The sequence below is a fragment of the Orycteropus afer genome, unplaced genomic scaffold, assembly GCF_000298275.1.
Source record: "Orycteropus afer afer isolate SDZICR_OR568_19922 unplaced genomic scaffold, OryAfe1.0 scaffold00015, whole genome shotgun sequence".
NCBI lineage: Eukaryota > Metazoa > Chordata > Mammalia > Tubulidentata > Orycteropodidae > Orycteropus > Orycteropus afer.
The window spans coordinates 18,634,110-18,654,864 of record NW_006921602.1 but is presented as its reverse complement, the minus strand read 5'-3'; the positions used below and the strand labels follow the sequence as shown (position 1 = coordinate 18,654,864).

The 20,755-nt window shown below is 38.5% G+C and overlaps 1 protein-coding gene across 1 annotated transcript in view; it reads left to right on the top strand.

The window, feature by feature from the left end:
* The window catches only part of FAM81A (family with sequence similarity 81 member A), a 73,740-nt gene extending 57,030 nt beyond the window's left edge, over positions 1 to 16,710 (top strand). Inside the window, exons 4-8 of the mRNA XM_007958342.2 lie at positions 296 to 425; positions 2,239 to 2,345; positions 11,738 to 11,873; positions 13,371 to 13,566; positions 16,583 to 16,710. Coding sequence (XP_007956533.1) covers positions 296 to 425; positions 2,239 to 2,345; positions 11,738 to 11,873; positions 13,371 to 13,566; positions 16,583 to 16,710 — 697 coding nt within the window. The remainder of the gene's footprint in view (positions 1 to 295; positions 426 to 2,238; positions 2,346 to 11,737; positions 11,874 to 13,370; positions 13,567 to 16,582) is intronic.
* The last annotated feature ends 4,045 nt before the right edge of the window (positions 16,711 to 20,755 follow it).

Genomic DNA, 20,755 nt, shown 5'->3' with positions numbered 1-20,755 from the left:
ACACTATATATGCTTTATGTAATTGGAATTCCATTGCATATACAGTTTTGCTTTGGTGAGCATTATAAAGCCTTTGATATTTTGATGGTACATCTCTAGTCTTATTAAGCTCTGTCCCTGTGGTTTAACTTAAAAACCATAATGAGGGCAGTTCTCTGAATACATTGAAACCTCTTAAAAAGAATGCTTGATAGTGCAGTTTCTTTTAGTGGGGGGCATTTTATAGTGTATAAGAAAGTTTTGGTGCATGTTTTTAAACTTTAATAAGAATTCACGTTGGTGGTTGTCTGGACAGATGTGATGCCAGCATAGCCAGACTCTCTGCAGAGCACAAAACAACCTATGAGGGGCTTCAGCACTTGAACAAGGAACAGCAAGCTGCCAAACTGATTTTGGAAACGAAGATTAAAGATGCAGAGGGACAGGTATGGCCTGCTTCAGGTGGCATTTTCAAAGCAGTAATTTGTTCTTCGCTAAAAAAAATATGATGTTGATTATTTCTTACAGGAGAAACCTGCTGGAGCAGCCAGCATGGGTTTTTGCAAATCAAAAGCATCTCTTTTCTTTACTTCTTCTTTCCCTCTATTTCTGGAGTATGACAACTATACTTGCAAGATTTTTTTTTTTTTTTTTGATACAGTGCTACTTCTAATGATTCTTTCCTTTTATTCTTTAACAGTTAATATATTCCAAAAATTGTCAATTATATCTTCAACACAACCTCTTGCACAATAAGTGATCAACATTCTATTACATGCCACTTGTACCAATTTTTGGTTCAGGAAATACTTATCATCTCTGGGACCCATCTTATGTGTTACCTCAACACGTAGTCTTTATGTGGGACAAAATCAGGACAAAACTAGAAGGTAGGTTGTTGTTGTTATGTGCCGTCGAGTCTGACCCAACTCATAGAGACCTCTCCTTGGATTTCCGAGGTGGTATCACTATGGAAGTAGATTGCCCAACCTTCCTTCCGAGGAGTGGCTGGTGGGTTTGAACTGCCAGCCTTCTGGTTAGCAGTCAAGTGCCTTAGGCACTACGCCAACAGAGCTTCTTGAAATTTATGGATTAATTTCACAAAACCAAACCATTGGCACTTTACAACTTGTTTTATAGCCACTTACAAGTTTCTCTTTGCCATAAAGGGCCTGTCTTTAGAACTTTTTCCCACAGAATCTGCCCAACTTACTATACTTCATTTAAAGAGAGACTATTCCTTGGTGGCACAAACAGTGAAGTGCTCAACTACTAGCCAAAAGGTTGGTGATTTGAACCCACCCAGAGGCACTTCAGGAGACAGGTATGGCAGTCTGCTCCTGAAAGATCACAGCCTTGAGAATCCTGTGGAGCAGTTCTACTCTGGACACGTGGGGTCGCCATAAGTCAAAATCGACTGACTCAGTGGCAACTGATCACAACAACATTCTAGTAAATTAGAGGCGATGTATTGCGTCAAAAATATTTATATCCTAACTATCTCCAATAAAGATTCTGCAGCTACTTATGTAAAAAACATAGATATCATAAAACCATTTTTCAGAAAAAGAATAAAAGAAGTCTACTATTTTTTTTTAATGAGTAAGGTCAGTATTATTACATCAGAAAATCAAGGCTAAGGAAATTTTGAGCTTCCTGATGGCCAAGCCAAGTAAAATACACATACAATCCATCAAAAGAGACATTCTTCTTTTTGGATCTGACAAATACTTATTCTATGAATCATTAAGTAAGGAACCTTGAACATCATAATTTTTGCAGACAATGTAGACATTTCACACAGGACATGTTTTTACCTTTTAGTAAAAAGAAAAGGGAAATATGTGGGTAATGACAGAAAACAGAGGGAGGGATATATAGTCCACAAATTGTATTTCCTGTGACATGACTTGATACTGAGGTAAATCTGGGATGTTGATGGATTTTGTAAGCAAGAAGAATTCTGTTCTCTGTGACTAGCAGCCACAATGATGGTAGAGATTCCAAGGTCAAAATAACAATATTTTATGGCTGGTAGAAGTAGTGATCCTGATATTTTGGCAGTGCTACTGGTCTTGATTTTTAAAGGGTATGTATAAAAGAAGATGGTGGTGGAAACATGAGGCAAAATCATAAATAGATTCATTAAGTTAGATTGAATCTTTATGCTATTGACTAGAATGTAACTTACTAAATGTTTTCTGAAATGACATATGAAGAATTTAGATGTGATTTTTACAAGAGAGGTTTGTTTTCCAGATTTCTCAGCTTTTGAACAGAGTGGACTTGTCAATATCGGAGCAAAGCACCAAACTGAAGATGTCCCACAGAGACAGTAACCACCAACTTCAGCTTTTGGATACTAAGTCAGTAATAATTTATTTTTTTAAATTTTGTGGGTTGAACCTCTGTATGAGCTTGTCCATTACTGTAATTTTTTTTCTTCTTGGTTTTTATTTGTTGCACAAAGTAAAAACCATATCGGATATTAAAAGGAGAAGTTTCCATGGAGCATATTGGCACTTTACCTTCATTATTGTTGTTTTTAGTGGTTGGATAATAATCCATCAATTCATGCAGCACACATTTATTGAGCACTGGCCCAGGTGCTAAGGCCCCAGCAATGATTCTGTTCTTACCTTTATGGAGTTCATAGTCTAGGGAGTTGACAGACCTTCATTAGATAGTGACTCAAATAAGTATATAACGTGTTATTACCAACTGTGATAAGTGCTTTCAAGGAAAGGTACACAATTGTGGTAGAATGAACAAAGGTTCCTCCAAAGATCTCTACATCCTAATCTCCAGAGTTTGGGAATATGTTACATTATATGGCAAAAGAAAGTTTGCAGATGTGATTAATGATCTTAAGATGGAGATATGATCCTGGATTATCTGGGTCATCCCTGTGTAATTATAAGGGTCCTTATCAGTGAGAAAGAAAAGGGTCAGAGTCGGAGAGAATGCTATATGATGACAGCAGAGATTAGAGTGATATACTTTGAAAATGAAAGAAAGGTCCAAGAGCCAAGGAATGCAGGAAAAGCTGAAAAAGGCAAAGAAATGGATTCTCTTCTAGAGCCTTCAGAAGGAACCAGCCTTGCCGACACCTTGACTTTAGTCCACTGCAACTGATTTCAGACTTCTGTCCTTCAGGACTGTAAGAGAATAAAATTATGTTGCTTTAAGCCAGCAAGTTTCTGGTAATCTGTCACAGCAGCAATAGAAAACGAATGCAGCGGTGCTCTGAAAGGCTGGTGGTGGCAACCTCCTGAGAAGGGACGTTTGAAGTGAGATCTGAGGAATGAGTAGGATTCACTAGATAAAGAATAAGCGAGAACATATAGAATGGAATAGCCTGTGACAGGAGGAACATGGCGTGTAAGAAAGTGAAACATGGCTAGAGTGGCTGGGACAGAGTCAGGTGAAGTGGTGGGAGATGAGACTGGAGAGGAGGCAGGCAGCTTGCAGTGCCTTATGGGCCCCATTGAAGACTTTTTTGTTTCCTTTCTTAGGGTAATAAGAAGCCACTGGAGGATTTTAAGCAAAAAGGGTGATATAATCAGATTTATGTATTATTTTTAAAATGTCCTTGGTTGTGGCTGGAAAATGGGTCACAAGGGCTGAAGTGGAGATGGTAAGATCATTGGGGGGTATTTTGTTGTATTAGTCTAAGTGGGAACAGTCTGCTAGAATGATTTTGAGAGAGCTAGTTAGAGCTAAGGAGCTCTGGCAGCATAGTGCGTAAGGCATTTGACTGCTAACCAGAAGGCTGGCAGTTCAAACCCACCAGCCACTCCTCAGAAGGAAGGTTGGGTAATCTACTTCCAAAGTGATACCGCCTCGGAAACCCAAGGAAGGGTCACTATGAGTCCGGTCCAACTCGATGGCACATAATAGTTATAGCTAACAATAGTTTAAAAAAAAAAAAAAAATGCCAACTGCTATTGGGTCAATTCCCATTGGGTTTCCAAGGTTGTAAATCTTTACGGAAGTGGATACCTTCATCTTTCTTCTGTGGAGTGACTGGTAGGTTCGAACCACCGACCTTCTTGTTAGCAGTGAAATGCCATAGCCACTATGCCAGCAGAGCTCTTTAACAATAGTTGTTGTTATGTGCCATCGAGTTGGACCTGATTCACAGCGACCCCTCCTTGTGTTTCCGAGGCAGTATCACTACGGAAGCAGATTGCCTAACCTTCCTTCTGAACACTATAATTTATTATAATGTTTTTGTCATTAAGTGTTGTCAAGATGGTTCCAACTCATAGTGACCGTGTGTACATCAGAATGAAATACTGCCTGGTACTGGCCACCCTCACAATCATTGCTATGTTTGCAGCCCCTGTATCAGCCCATCTTATTGAGGGTCTTCATCTTTTTTGCTGACCCTTTACTTTACCAAGCATGATGTCCTTCTCCAGGGACTGGTCCCTCCTAATGATCTGTCCAAAGCATATGAGATGAAGTCTTACCTTCCTTGCTAGAAGCGAGATGTATTCTGGCTGTACTTCTTCCAAAATACATTTATTTGTTCTTTGGGCAGAACATGGTATATTCAATATTCTTTGCCAATAACATAATTTAAATGCTTAATTCTTCTTGGGTCATCCTTATTCATTGTTCAGCTTTTGCATGCATATGAGGCAATTGAAAATCTTGGTTCAGGCCCACGTTAGTCCTCAAACTGATATCTTTGCTTTTTAACACTTTAAAGAAGCCTTTGTGCAGCAGACTTGCCCAATACAATGCATCATTTGATTTCTTGATTACTGCTTCTAGGGTATTGATTGTGGATCTAGGTAAAAATTGACAACTGCAATATTTTCTCTGTTTATCATGATACTGCTTATTGGGCTAATTGTAAGGGTTTTTGTTTTCTTTATGTTGAAGTGTAATCCATACTGAAGGCTGCAATTTTTGATCTTCATCAGTAATTGCTTTAAGTCCTCTTCATTATCAGCAAACAAGGTTGTGGCGTCTGCATATCTCAGGTTGTTAATGAGTCTTCTTCCAATCCTGATGCTTCATTCTTCTTCATACACTTCAGAATAAGAATTGTGAAAGGAAACAACCTTGATGCATACCTTTCCATGCATTATCCCCTTGTTTTTCAAATGACTGTCTCTTGATCTATGTACAGGTTACACATGAGTACAACTAAGTGTTTTGGAATTCTAATTCTTTACAATGTTATCCATAATTTGTTGTGATCCACACAGTTGAATAGGAGCTCTGGTAGCATAGTGCCTAAGGCACTTGACTGCTAACCAGAAGGCTGGCGGTTCAAAGCCACCAGCCACTCCTCAGAAGGAAGGTTAGGCAATCTACTGCCATAGTGATACCGCCTTAGAAACCCAAGGAAGGGTCGCTATGAGTCTGGTTCAACTCGATGGCAAACAACAACAACAACAAACACAGTTGAATGCCTTTGCACAGTCAATAAAACACAGGTAAACTATTTCTGGTATTCTCTGCTTTCAGCCAAGATCCATCTGACATTAGCAGTGATATCCCTTGTTCCATATCCTCTTGTAAATCCACCTTCAATTTCTCGCAGTTTTCTGTAGATGTAGTGCTGTAACTATTTTTGAATTATCTTCAGCAAAATTTTACTTGCATGTGGTAATGATATAGTTAATTAATTTCTGCTTTCTGTTGGATCAGCTTTCTTTGAAATGTGCAAAAATATGGATCTCTTCCAGTTGGCTGGTCGAGTAACTGTCTTCCAAATTCTTTGGCATATACAGTGAGCACTTTCAGCATTGCATCCATTTGTTGAAACATCTCAATGGGTATTCTGTCAATTCCAGGAGCCTAGTTTTTCACCAATGCCTTCAGTGCAACCTGGACTTTTTCCTTCAGTACCACTGGTTCTTGATCATATACTCCCTCCTGAAATGGTTGAATGCTGACCAATTCTTTTTGGTACAATGAGTCAGTGTACTCCTTCCATCTTCTTTTGATGCTTCCTGAGTTGTTCAATATTTTGCCCATGTTGTTGTTGTTAGGTGCTGTCAAGTCAGTTCCAACTCATAGCAACCCTATGTATAAAAAAATGAAACACTGCCCAGTCCTGTGCCATCCTCACAGTCGTTATAGCCACTGATCAATCCATCTCACGGAAGGTCTTCCCTTTTCTACCAAGTAGAATATCCTTCTCCAGAGACTGGTCCCTTCTGATAGCATGACCAAAGTGCAAGAGACTAAAGATGGCCATTCTTGCTTCTAAAGAGCATTCTGGTTGCACTTCTTCCAAGACAGATTTGTTTGTTCTTCTTAGCAGACTATGGTACTTTCAGTACTCTTTGCCAACACCACAATTTAAATTCATCAATTCATACTCGGTCTTCCTTATTCATTGTCTAGCTTTCACATGCATTTGAGGCTATTGCAAATATTATGGCTTGGGTCAGGAGCACATTAGTTTTCAAAATGGTATCTTTGTTACTTAACACTTTAAAGAGGTCTTTTGCCCATAGAATCCATCAGTATTGCAACTTGAGGCTTGAATTTTTTCTTTAGTTCTTTGATCTTGAGAAAGGCTGAACATGTTCTTCCCTTTTTGTTTCTAACTCTAGTCTTGGCACATTTCATTGTAATACTTTATTTAGTCTTCTTGAGCCATTATTTTGACACTCGAAGTTGTATTTGCTGACAGTGAAGCTCATCTGCTGCTTTTGTGCTCAATCTCAAAGTCAGGACACCTTTAATGAATCTACATGAGCTTGGCATTTTCCTGCCATTGAAGAGCCAGTAACCAGAAGGATATAGGTATAAATTTGACTTAATATATTTTTTAAAAATGACTTCCTTATAGAACTCTTTAACTTTCTTTGAGACTTGTGGAAAGTTCAAATTAATCATTCTTGTGTCTCTTACATTTCATTACCTCCCTATTTAATGCCATTTCAGAGTTGTTACTGATTAAACAGGAATTCTCTTATGAAAACCATGTCTCCTTTCCCCTTGTTGTCTGTATTTATATAATCATTGAGTTATGTCATCATTTCTCATAGATCCTACAAGCTTGCCAAGTACACCAATCTCCTTCCTTCTATCACACAGGAAGAAAATAAACATTTTAGTAGTTTTTCTTCTGTGAATTATATCCTTAGGAGATATTCCCAGGAGACTGATTACTATGTCAACAGACATGAGCACATTTATTTTTCTTCCTATGGTTTAAAGTCTAGAAGTTTAGACACAAGGGATATTCACAGAGAGCAGGAGACAAGACCTAGACTTGTGCAAGGTAGAAGGTCAGAATGGAGATGGAAAAGGTAATACTTCAGGTGGATGAACTAGGAAAAAGCCCATTCCACAAGAGATCATTAGGAACCAATCCTTCCAAATATTAGCTCTGGATGAAGGGGTAAAAGATATTCCTTGGAAATCAAGGACCATAATTCAGACCTCATATGGATTTAGGGCCAGAATTCACATTATCCAAGTGATCTGAAGAAAACCACAAAGGGTAATTGCCAAAGGGGCAGGGAGGCACCATCTTCTGACCTTCTCTAACCCCACAAGAGGAAGACAGAATCACCATCTGTAGCCCAAGGTCAATTTCTGTGAGGCCAGACATGCTGCCTCCCTCCAGCCCTTTCAAAACCCTGATACCAACTATTCCTCCCACATTACCCACTACCTCTCTACTGGGATCAATAACTCACTGCAGTGGCTGTACAGAACTCACAGATTATGGGATTTATTAGGAAAGCAACAGGCTACAATTCAAGTTCAGGAACATGTGCAGTCTCTCTCAGCCTGCCATCTCTCTGCTGACAGTTTCTCTCAGCAGTGTGTGTCTCTCTCAGCAGTACATGTCTCTCAGTGTCTCTCTCAGTAGTGTGTGTCTCTTGCATCTCTCTCTTAGCAGCATGTGTCTCTCATGTCTCTCAGGAGTGTGTTTCTCTCAGTAGTATGTGTTTCTGTCAGCAATATGTCTTTCTCAGCCAGGAGTCAGAGAGACTCCTTCCTCTAGCAGGGCTCCTTTTAGCCAGGCAGGGTAGCCAAACTAACCAATCCCAACATCAGAATTCTATACACTGAGAGAGAGAGAACTTTGTGCCACTCAACAGAAATACCTCAGGTGGATAACTTTAACAATCAGGAACTACTCAGTTGTTCGTGGCAAATTCCACCTTGAAGTTTACAAAGACTTATGGCTAGAAAAGCCACAATAGGTGATTTACTACACTGTAGTAATTTACTTGATTTCGTAGCATGCTGAGGTGACTGGTAGAACCAAATCCAAATCCTTAGTCTTCAAATCTTCCCACAGATGAAATGCCAAGGGACATAATGTATAATCAAAAGTTGCAAACCATGTAGAGAAATAAGCCACATAAGTGACAGAGGCAGAAGAAATAACAAAAAGCAGAATCAGACCTCTGAAGACTGCAGATATAGAATTACTGGATAAAATAAACATGTATATGTGTACAAGTGTGTGTATAGATAGATATGTATGTACACACAGTCCTGAAAGTATGAGGAAAGAAAAGGAGCTTATAAAGATTAGCCAGGCCTAATCAAAAAAGAACCAAATACAACTTTTAGAAAAATACAGTAACTGAAAATAGAAGCTGAATAGATGGATTAAACAACAGATTGTAAATAGCTGAAGAGAGGATTAGTGAACTGGTAGAGGAAAATCAAGCACTAAGAGACAGAGTTGTAAAACATGCAGGATTAAGAGCTATAGGTAGGTAGCATGGGAGCTCTGGTAGTATAGTGCCTAAGGCACTTGACTGCTAACCAGAAGGCTGGTGGTTCACACCCACCAGCCACTCCTCGGAAGGAAGATGGGGGCAATCTACTTCCGTAGTGATACTGCCTCGGAAACCCAAGGAGGGGTCACTATGAGTTGGGTACGACTCGACGGTATATAACAACAACAACAGGTAGGTAGCATAATGCCCTGCCCAAAGGTGTTCACACTCTAATTCCCTTAGTCTGTGAATATGTCATGTTACATGGTGAAAGAGACTTTGCTTATGTGATTAAGATTAGGGACCTTGGGATGGGGAGAGTATTCTGGATTATCTGGGTTGGCCTAGTCTTATCACATGAGCTCTTAAAAGCAGATAACCTTTCCCAGTTTAGATCAGAGAGGTAAGGCAGAGTAGGGAAGCAGAGGAAAGATTCAAAGCATGGGGTCTCTACATGCCATTGCTGGCTTTGAAAGTAGGAAGGAGGCCATGAGCCAGGGAATGTGGACAACCTTTAGAAGCTGAGAATGACTTCTGATCAACTGCCAACAAGGAAATAGGGGGCTCAGTTCTATCGCAGCAAGGAATTGAATTTGGGCAACAACTTGAATGAGGCTGGCAGTGGATTATCCCCAGAGCCTCTAGTAAGGAATACAACTCTGCTGGCGCCTTGTGATTACACTGAGGAGAACCCAATGGAGCCACCTGGATTTCTGGCCTACACAACAGTGAGACTGAAAAAAAAAATTGTATTATTTTAAGCTGCCCAAATTATAGTACTTGTGACAATACTACAAAAGAAATTGAATACAAGAAGACAGAGTGAGAAAGGCTAAAACATGCCTAATCAGAATAGAGAGAATAGAGGAGATACAATCTCTGAAGACATGATGGCAGAGAATTTTCCAGAATTGATGCAAGACAAATTTAGATTTAGGAACTCAACATATTCCAATAGAATAAATAAATAAAATGAAGTTTAGATATATCAGTCAAACTGCTGAACCTGGCACAGAAGATTTTAAAGCAGAGACAGAGAAATTAGACCCATGTTGATTTCTCAACAGCATTAATGGAGGCTGGAAAAAAACTTTTTTTTTTTACTACTTATCAAAGTGTGAAGTAGTAATAAACACTTTGGAAAACAATTTAGTGTTGTCTAATAAAGTTGGATGTGTGCCTACTCTAGAGCAACTCTTGTATATGTGGACCAGGAAATACATATATCAGTATTTTGTTAAAAATAACAGCATTACTTTTAGTAGCAAAGATGGAAGAAAAGCAACTGTATATCAACAGAAGAATGGATGAATTATAGTATATTCATAAAATGGAATATTATTCAACTGTGAAAACAAATTAACTGTAGCTATCTACATGAACATGGATGAATCTTATAATGTTGAATGAAAAAAGTTTTAGAAAACTCACACTGTAGTATTGTTCCCCTTATGTAAAGTTCAAAATATGCAATACTTAGGGGGTACCACATTTCTGTTAAGATTGATGGAAAAGTTTAGAAGCAGATAGTGATGATGGTTGCATAGCATGATGAACATTAACATCACTGAATTGTACATGAAAAACCTGTTGAAATGACAGATGTTTTGTTATATGTATTTTTACCAGAATTAAAACAACAACAACAAAAAAATTGCAACACTGAAAAATGTGTTGGGATCTAGACTACAAAGTAAAGCAATAAAGAATAGCAAATTCAGGTTAGTATTACTTCTGAAGGGGAAGAGGATATAATTGAGAAGTACACACTTAAGGCTGCTAAGGTATTGGCAGTGTTCTGTGTCTTAACCCGGCTGATGGGTAAATAGACGTGTAAGTTACAGTACAGGCTAATTTCTGTACTGTGGCTCTCACATAGCAGTTCATTGGTGAGGGGTCCAGAGCAGATGGGACAACACTGACGGCTCAATGCAGTTTTTCAAACTGCTGCATAGTCTTTGCCCCTTCCCAGCCAGCTGAGACTTCGATGAGTCTAGGAAGGAAGCTTTGTTTTTCAGGATGGGACCAGGGAGTTGCATGAATCACTTCCACTCAGATGGCCATACAGTGCTGCAAGGAAGGTTGGGAAATGTAGTCTCTGAGAGTCACTGAAGGGCTTCTTAATAAGGAAAAAGATGAGAGTGAGTATTACGAGACAATTAGTGGTTCTTTTGCTATAGGTGCTCTTTTTATATATATACATATATATACCTTAAATTGCATATTTACATCACAGATATTCTTTTGTGCTTATTTTATATTTCATAATAAAAAAGTTAGAGCAGGTAGCACATGTGAACTGTTATTTTAAGGAATTTGGAAAGGAGAGGACTAGCAGGAATGGAGGACTGAGGGAAAGTGTTTTTCTTTTCCTTCAATTTTGTTTTCATTTTAAAATAAGTAGTACAGTGCCTAAGGCATTTGGTTGCTAAGCAGAAGGTTGGCAGTTCAAATCCACTTGCCACTCATGGAAGGAAGATGGGGCAATCTACTTACATAAAGATTTACCACCTTGGAAATCCAATAGGGGTTGCTATGAGTCAGAATCAACTTGATGGCAGTGAGTTTTTTTGTTTTTTAAATATCTGTATGGGAGAAGAGCAAATTGGAGAACATTAGAGAGAAAGGAGACCAGGTTCCAGTCCTGTGAGATAAAAATAACAAGGAGGACTAGGCAAAGGAGCAGAGAGCCTTGAAGGGAAGCCAGGATACTGTGTCCTCTGAGCTGGGAGCACTGTGGACCCTCATGAACTGCAAAGCTTAGCTCCTGGCATGGCTCAGTGTCACTGTCATCTCTATGCCTGTACTTTAGCTTCTCACAGATGGGAAGCATCATCAGGTACTTTTCTGCTGTATCTTCCCTCCCATTCCCCAAATGCCCCAACTTAGTGCTAAGTGCAATTCTAAGAAAAGGTGAGCACCTTATTCTGATTGAGCTGAGTTTAATCCTGACATATTTATCAAAGATCTGATTGAGGCTGTTTGATGTAATTAAATTGTTTTTTTTTTGTTTTTTTTACATCTAATTTGTTTTCTTTTAGATTTAAAGGTACAGTTGAAGAACTCAGTAACCAGATTTTATCTGCCCGGGATTGGTTGCAACAGGAACAAGAACGAATAGAAAAAGAACTTTTACAGAAAATTGATCAGCTTTCCTTGGTTGTTAAGGAAAACAGTGTAAGTGATGCTTTGCAATATAATACTAAAATTACTCAGTGGGGGGCCTACAGTGTTTGACTATTACCTAGCAATTTATCACTAATTTATTTAGCACCACATAAAGCTTTTCAGTTCTTTCTTCCCTCCAAACCCATTCCTGTGGTTCACACTGATTTATAAAGAGATAGAAGCACTTTAATTTGTTTTGGTTAACAAAGGCTAGGTAGACAGAAATTTCAATAGTTTCAGCCAAGACTAATTTAAGTCAAGATCTTAATGATATGAATTGAGCATCTACATTTTTTAAGTAAGATGAACAATTATGAAATTCATCCTAGTTTGTATTAATTTCATGATCTGGTTTTCCTTTTTCCTAACGTTAAATAGATTTCTCACTCCAGACCCTTCCATTAAATTATGGCCACAGTAGGAGGTGCAACGTGTTAACAGAATCCTCCATTTTCTTTTCCACCTTTCATCTCCGTCTGTCTCAGATGGCCCAGAACCAAGCTGAGCACCAGCAGGAGAGTCTTGCAATGTCATAGCACATCTATATCCTGCTCTCTGCGGTCCTGGCATCCAAGGCTTGCCCACAGACACAAAGGCCCATAAAAACCAAGCACAGTGGGACAGGAAAGAAAATATTTAATATTTCCTTTTCAGTATGCACCTACATTTTCATTGGGTCTACTGCATGATTTGCTTATTGTTGTTTGTTGTTATGTGCCATTGAGTCAGACCTGACTCATAATGACCCCTCCTTGGGTTTCCAAGGCAGTATCACTATGGAAGTAGATTGCCCGGTCTTCCTTCCGAGGAGTGGTTAGCAGTCAGGTGCCTTAGGCACTATACTACCAGAGCTCCCATGATTTGCTTATATTTATATTAACACATATTTAGGTATTTGGGTCTTTGGATCACTGTTTATTTTTAGATATAGATTGGTTTAATAACTAACAGTAAACTCCAGGATAATGATGGCTTTAATATAATAGAAGCTTCTTTGTTTTTTACATAAAGGAAATATGGAGGTAGGTAGTTCAGGGCCGTAGTGTGTCAGTCCTCAGCAACCAGGTTTGTTCTGACTTAACTCTCTGCCAGTCTTACAGAGTGACACTTGTCTTTATAGTTCAAGATAACTGCTAAAACTGCAGCCATTATCTCTAAATTCCAGAAACAAAAGAAAGAAGGAATGGGCAAGTGTATGCCCCAGCTATCTTTTAAGATATCCTGGAAGCTGCCACATATACTTATTCTTACAGCTCATTAGCAGAACTTATATGGCCACACCAAGCTTAGGAGATAGTGGAAAATAAAGTTTTTATTATGAGTAACTTGGTATCCAGGTGAAAACTTGGGGTTTAGGGAGAATGGATACCAGGGTGGGCAGCTAGAAGCCTTCGTGGCTCTGTGCCCTGCAGATTGTTGTTACATTATATTTTGGCTGATACGAATATAGTGTAGATTTTTTTTTTTTTTTGAGTAACCACGTACAATTCTTCTCATGGAACTCAGGGAGCCAGTGAGAGAGACATGGAGAAGAAGCTCAACCAGATGTCTGCCAGACTTGACAAAATAGAAGAGAGTCAAAAGAAGACTCTAGACGTACAGAGAACAAAGCAGGAAGAAGAGAAGGTGCATGGGCGAGTCAGCAAGCTTGAGTTACAGATGAATGAGGCCATGAAGGACATGAAAGCAGAAATTAATGCTGGTGGGTCAAAAAGAAAACAACTCACATGGTTTGGTTTCTATTTGATTTAAAAATCTACTAATTAGTATCCACCTTCAACTATCTATGAACCTGACTAGTGTAAATAATAGTGGGATGTTCTTAGGTGATTTTCTAAGTAGGAATGGTGTATTGAATTAAAATGCTGTTTCAGTTCCAATTACATGAAGGTCCACCACAAGGGAAAGGCAAACAAAATTAAAATTTCTCAACTTGCAACTCATGTACATTTTCTTTAGTGCCATCTACCAATTCTTTTTTATTCATAGCCAAGGTCAGCATGTCTTAGAAATAAGCATATACCTTGGCAGGGCTTTTGAGGGCCTCTTTTCTACTGTTGGCTGTATACTTCCCTGGCAATGAATGATTTCCCCCTACTCAGAAGTCACCAGGGCGCATTATATTCACAGTTGGATAGAGGGGAATGTTAGAGCTGATTTCAAGATCTGAAGTGCTGTCATCTAAAGGAGGGAGTAAAGTTACACTCTGAGCTCAGAAATGTTGAAGTGGGACCAATAAATGGAAGTTACCCAAAGATGGAAATATCTTACAAACAATATGTCCCAAAAAGAGGCTACTGGCTTTGTGACTTGGAGAGCTCTTTTGTTACTGAAAGTATTGAAGTGGAGATGGGTTGAACTTGGCCAAGGAAGAGAAGACAGTTTTGCAGTGTGAAAAGTTGGACTTAATTTATCACCTAGCCCCTTACAAGGAGCTCTAGTGGTATAATGCCTAAGGGATTTGACTGCTAACCAGAAGGCTGGCGGTTCAAACACACCAGCCACTCCTTGGAAGGAAGATTGGCGATCTACTTCTGTAGTGATACCACTTCAGAAATCCAAGGAGGGTTCGCTATGAGTTGGATGCAACTCTATGGCAGTGAGTTTGGGTTTTTTTTGTGCCCCTCACAGTTCTATGATTCCATGAATTTTCCTCTGTGGAATTACTCTGTTTAAGTCATATGGAAGTTGTTGTTGTTGTTATGTTCCCTCAAGTCAGACCCCACTCATAGCGACCCATGGAAGTAGATAAGCCACAGTTAAAATTTATGGATTAGAGAATCTCTGAAGATAAACATGAATTCTCTTTCCTGGTCTTTTGGGCCATTTGGATATGATATTTGAATACTTCATCCATGTTTAACTTTGCATCATTTCCTGAATGAATTCCCTGTTATGTATTCAACATACCATTGAGATTGTTAACATTTAGCTCCATAATAAGAAATGTTTATGAGCCTTTTACAAAGTAAAAGCATTTATTTTTTTCTTATTAAAAACTAATATATTTCCTAGCAGAAATTCAAAACAACACAGAATATTTTTAAAAACATAACTCCTGTCATGCAGAAATCATTTTGATACATATATTTCTGTAATGTAGAAAATATATAGATACATAGTTTTTCAGATAAAGGGTCATACTGTGTAATCTGATTGGTAACCTGGTTTTTAACTTATTACTATGTTGTATCTTTCCCTGTTGGTAAGAACATTATTTTTAGCAAGTAACTTTTATATGTTTTTTTCATAAGCTTTCACATAAAGAAAATTTTCTGAGAGGAAATTCTAAATTTGCTAATGAAAATGAGACTTGTAAAAAATTTATTTTAGCAACAATAGGAATACAGAATAATATGAACTGCTTTTTGATGGGGAGTTTTTTCTTTAACTTTTAATTTTGAAACAATTTCAAGTTTAGGAAAACTCAAGAATAGTGAAAAAAAAAAAATACATATATAACCTAGCTTAATTGTTAACATTTGACATATTTGCTTAATCTCATGCCGTCAATTCAGCTCCAACTCACAGTGATCCTGTGTACAACAGAACAAAACACTGTCAGGTCCAACATATCAGACAGTGTTTCACTGCTATTCATAAGGTTTTCAGTGGACAGTTTTTTCAGAAGTGAATAGCCCCACCCTTCTTCCCAGTCTGTCTTCATCTGGAAGCTCCTCTGAAACCTGTCCACCATGGGTGACCCTACTAGTATTGAAACATTGGTGGCATAGCTTACAGACTCACAGCAACATGTAAGGTACCACAGTATGACAAACTGATAGACAAGTGATGGAATCTTGTCCTATATGTATATTGTTTGTTTGTTTGTTTGTTTTCCCCTGAATCGTTTGGGTGTAAGTTGCAGAAGCCATGTCTACCTCTTTATGAGTTCAATATGTACATCCTAGGAATAAGGACATTCTCTTAAATAATTATAGTATAATGTAACATCGATGAAATATTTTTAAATATTCAACTTTCACCTACTGTTTCATAGCAAACATTTCCTGGTCTAGGATCTAATCTGAATTACACATCACATTTAGATATCATGTTTCTTTATTTAGTCTCCTTTATCTTACAATCATTCCTCACTCATGGTGGCATTTCTATAGACTATGGGCCAGTCCCTCAGTTTGGGTTTGCTTATTTCCTCTTGATTGGATCTATGTGTTTAGGACAGAAATACCACAGAAGTAATATTGTGTCCTTCTCTGGATATTTTATTAGCAGGTACATAATATTGGTTTATTCCAGTATTGGTGATACCAGTTTTGTTTGGTTGTTTAAGGTGGTGTCTGGGTAAAATTCCTCCATTGTAATGATTCTGTTTTGCCCTTTGTAATTAAAAAGTAAACTGTAGGGAAACATACATAAATATTCTATTCCTCATCAAATTTGTACCCCAGTTGTTATAGCATCTGGTTATAATTTTTGGTAGAAGCAATTAGTAGTATGTTGTTGTTGTGTTTTCCATCAAGTCAGATCTGACTCATAGCAAACCCTCCTTGGGTTTTTGAGGCAGTATCACCATGGAAGTAGACTGCCCAACCTTCCTTCTGAGTGGCTGGTGGGTTTGAACCGCCAGCCTTCTGGTTAGCAGTCAAGTGCCTTAGGCACTATGCTACCAGAGCTCCTAATTAGTAGTATATGCTGTAGAATTCGACACAGTATTTTTCAGTATTAACTCTTGTGGAATTTACCTTTTCTTAAAGGGTTTGCAGCCATCTATGAAAGCATAGGATCACTGAGGCAAGTTCTTGAAGCAAAGATGAAGCTAGACAAGGACCAGCTGCAGAAGCAAATTCAACAGTTGCAGAAGCCAGAAGGGACGCCCATGTGAAAGGAGTCAGAACAAAGGTCTAAAAAGAGGTTTTGCCAGTGGGGCTAGGAGCCATGTAGCCAGGCCATTGCTGCATTCTGGATTGTTCCATCCATGGCGTGCATGTGTCAAGTAATATGTTTTCATGGGTCTAAATGTTTACCTTGAGTCTTGAAGACACTTCCTTTAAAAGTTATTAAATACAGTTTGTACCGTTTTATTTCAATGATCTAAATTCAATGGAATTTTTGACCCCTGGATTTTGAAAGACTTTATCTTCTTCATTTTATCAATGAAAAGATTCAATTTCTCTTTATTGCCCAGTGCTTTAGCCAACACTGTTTCCTATTTTGAAAACGTCATGGTGATTTTTTGAAATTAAAAATCTATGAGTTGTCATATGAATGTTGCTCCTTACCCTAAATTTAAGAGAATGCCCTGATAGGTTAGAATTCAACTTTTGAGTCCATATCTGGATTTTATTATTGTTGTCTGTGCATTTCTTATATTGGCTATCTTCCTGTAAATCTTCTGTCTTTTGTAGGGAAAAGGGATTTAACAACTGGGAAAAATTTGAATCTATGTACTGAAAATAGTCTTAAGAATTGATAACTGCCATATATAGATTACAAATTAAAATGGAAACTCAAGACAATTATCTAGACAATGTAAGGCACAATCTCTACATCAACCACCTAGATATATTGGGTTTTAATATTTAAAACTATTTTTCAATTATCCACAGCCTGTATCGTGAGAGCCATATATATTTACTAATGGGATGGTGGTTAACAAACTGTTTATTGCACAATTAATTTTTCATTAACCATAATGGGATGTAAGAATTTTTCAGGATTTATGACCTACTCTATAAATGTTTCCAAAATTGGCACAAAGTGCTAGGGTCTATATACACTTATTGTAACTATATTCTTGTGCCTTGGTTTTATCATGTCAATGCACTGTACCCTAGAGTTTTGCAGACAAAATAGAAGGCATGATAATACATCAGAATTATAATGTAAAAATGGGATCCTATGTATTTTTTAAATGTCCTAACAATTGTATCACTGTTAGATATTAATTGTTAAGTATTATTAATGGATTAGAAATTAATACTTTTCTATGGACAGAGAATCAAATTGATATTGCATTTATAACACTGTTAAGAAACTTTTATCTTGAGCAACTTTGTAGGTGACGGGTGTCTTATTTTCCATTACCATATTGGATTAGTCTTGAAAATTGGCACCAGTGCTGTTTGTTCATCTGTGTATGTAAATATCCATAGTGAGGCCACCGTTCTAAACTGTGAGGGTGCCCCCAGGAAAAAGAAAAACAGGAATACTTAAAAAATACTTAAACACTTTCTTTTTGTTTGTTTGCCAAGGACTCAGGAAAATAAAAGCGTTTTCTATTTTTTAGGAGAAATCATTAATGAAATTCTAACTGGCTATTACTGTTTACCCACATAAAACATGCTGCTAAAGTATACCATACGTTACGCTCAATGGCTTGATGAAATTTTATTTTAATAATTGGACTTCAGAGGTTAGATAAGGAATATGTCATCTACCTATATGTCCTTTCTTTGTCATGCATCTTTTCATCTCTATCCAGGAAGAATATTTCCACTTAGCCAAGAAAACAAAAGCTTAATGCTCTCTTGCCATGAGAAAGTTGACTCCCTTTTTGTGCTAGAGTGACCATATTTAGTGCAGTTCTCCACGTGTGAGCAAAAGCCACAGCATCACCCCTCCAGCATCTCTGTCTTCTGGAGAGCACACCAGACACCTGGGAAGAGGGGAACGGGGAACACCAGCTAGACTCTGGCCAAGGGTGGTGGTGGTTGGTGACACCTGGCTTTCAGCTGAATTTCTTAGGTGCTTCTGATGTGTCAGCCCATGTAACATGAGCTATTACAGCCCATGTAATATTAAACAAATGGGGAGTTTAAAAAGCTACTGATGCCCTGGCCACACCCCAGCCCAGTTTAATGCACAGGGATGGGATGCAGGCATGGGTGTGTGAGGCCCCAGCTGATTTCAGTGTGCTGCCAAGGCTGCAAGCCACTGAGCTAAGCCGCCTCTTACCACCAAAGTTTAAAGAGAATCAACTTCCATGTTCTTTCCTTAACCAGAAATTTGCAATAAAAAGAATAAAATTACCAAATAAATGTGTATAATTTTTCAATTTGAAAGTCTTCAGGTGAACCTGAGCTTTTAACAAACACCAATGAAGCCTCTTAAGGATTCTCTGACTGCCGTGGACTCAAAGGAAACATTCCTTTCTTAATTACCCATTGTCCTTTCTAACTTTTGGAAAATTGTTAATTAATCCTGCATATGTTCTGTGTCTACTTGTCCTTTAGTATAAAAAGCCCTGATTGTAAGCTCTGAGCAGAGGGGGCGTTTTTGGAGTCATTGAGACCCTCTCTGTCTCTCCTCGGTGCACCTTCTAATTAAACTCTTGTTGTCCTTGGAGGGAAAAAAAAAGTCTTAGGATGAAGTGAAAACTTAATGAGGTACAATGCCATAGGAAATGCTCCTTTCTGTAGTTGAAATAACATGCTGGAAGTCCTGGCAGGCCCTCTAGGACCTGGAAAGTCAACAGGAACTGCGCCTTCTGTGGGTCTTTGGGGCTGCCGGTGCCTTCTCTGCTCCCTTCTCACCTCTGTAATAATGCCAGATACTGTGCTGAGTCCTTCATGTGTGTTAATTAATTTCATCTTCACAACAACTACTTAAGTCCTATTTGTTTCCCTACTATATTGATGAGGAAACTGAGTCATCTAGAGGTTAAGCAATCTGCCCCAAATCCCACAGCTAATAAATGGGACCATGATTCAAACCAGGCAGCCTACTTTTCACAGCCTGGGTGCCTCAGCAGTGTACTAAGCTATTTCTGAAAATATATTCTTGCTTCCTGCATAACTCTGGCTCAACAGACCACTGATTCCTGCTCCATCTCTACATGATCTTAAGGTTCCACAACCTAAGTAGCTTCACTTTTCAATGCCCCAATTTCAAATACATGAGAATCAACCTTTTTAGCATACCTCTGGTCAGGAGACTGGTTGTGTCCATGCAGAAAGCAAGAGAGGTGGAGACAGCTGGTGCCACAGGATTGCTTGTCAATGGAGAGACACTGAGCCAGAGGCACCCAGCTAAGTAGTGCCCAGATTTCTGAACCACAAAACTCTGAGATAATAAGTGTTTTATGTCATTTTATGTGGCTGCATTTTGGGGTAATTTGTTATGTGCAGCACTAGACAGCTAATACACTGGCACTGGGGAAGCCTAACAGATTTATGTCATTAAAATGTTTGCTTCCAGGAGTGCCACATGTTACATGTTCATGTATGTATTCTTATTGAATATACTTTCTGAGAAGGAAGTGACTTTTAAATATGTATGTTATTGTTAAGTGCTGTTGTTGAGTCTGTTCTGCCTCAAAGTGACCCTGTGTACAGCAGAATGAAACGATGACTGGTCCTGCGTGAACCCATGTAGCAGCCACTCTGTCAACCCATCTCACCGAAGGTCTTCCTCTTCTTTGCTGATGTTCTACTTTACCAAGCATAATGCCCTCCAGGAATTGGTCCCTCCTGATAACATGTGCCAACTGAGAGGAAGTCTCTCCATACTTGCTTCTAAGGAGAATTCTGATGGTACTTCTTCCAAAACAGCTTTGTTTGTTCTTCTGGCAGTCCATGGTATATGCAATATTCTTTGCCATAATTCAAAGGCATCAATTCCCTGGTCTTCCTTTTTTTGTTGACCAGCTTTCACATGCATATGAGGCAACTGAGAATACCAGGTTTTGGTTCAGGTGCACCTTAGTCCTCAAGGGACATCTTTGCTTTTTAACAATTACTTCATTTTAAAAAGGTCTTTTGCAGATTTGCCCAATGCAGTACATCATTTAATTTCTTGACTGCTGCTTCCATGAAAGTTGATTGTGGATCCAAGTGAAATAAAATACTTGACAAACTTCAATTTTCCCTCCATTTATCATGATGTAGCTTATTGGTCCAGTTGTGAGGATCTTTGTTTTCTTTATGTTG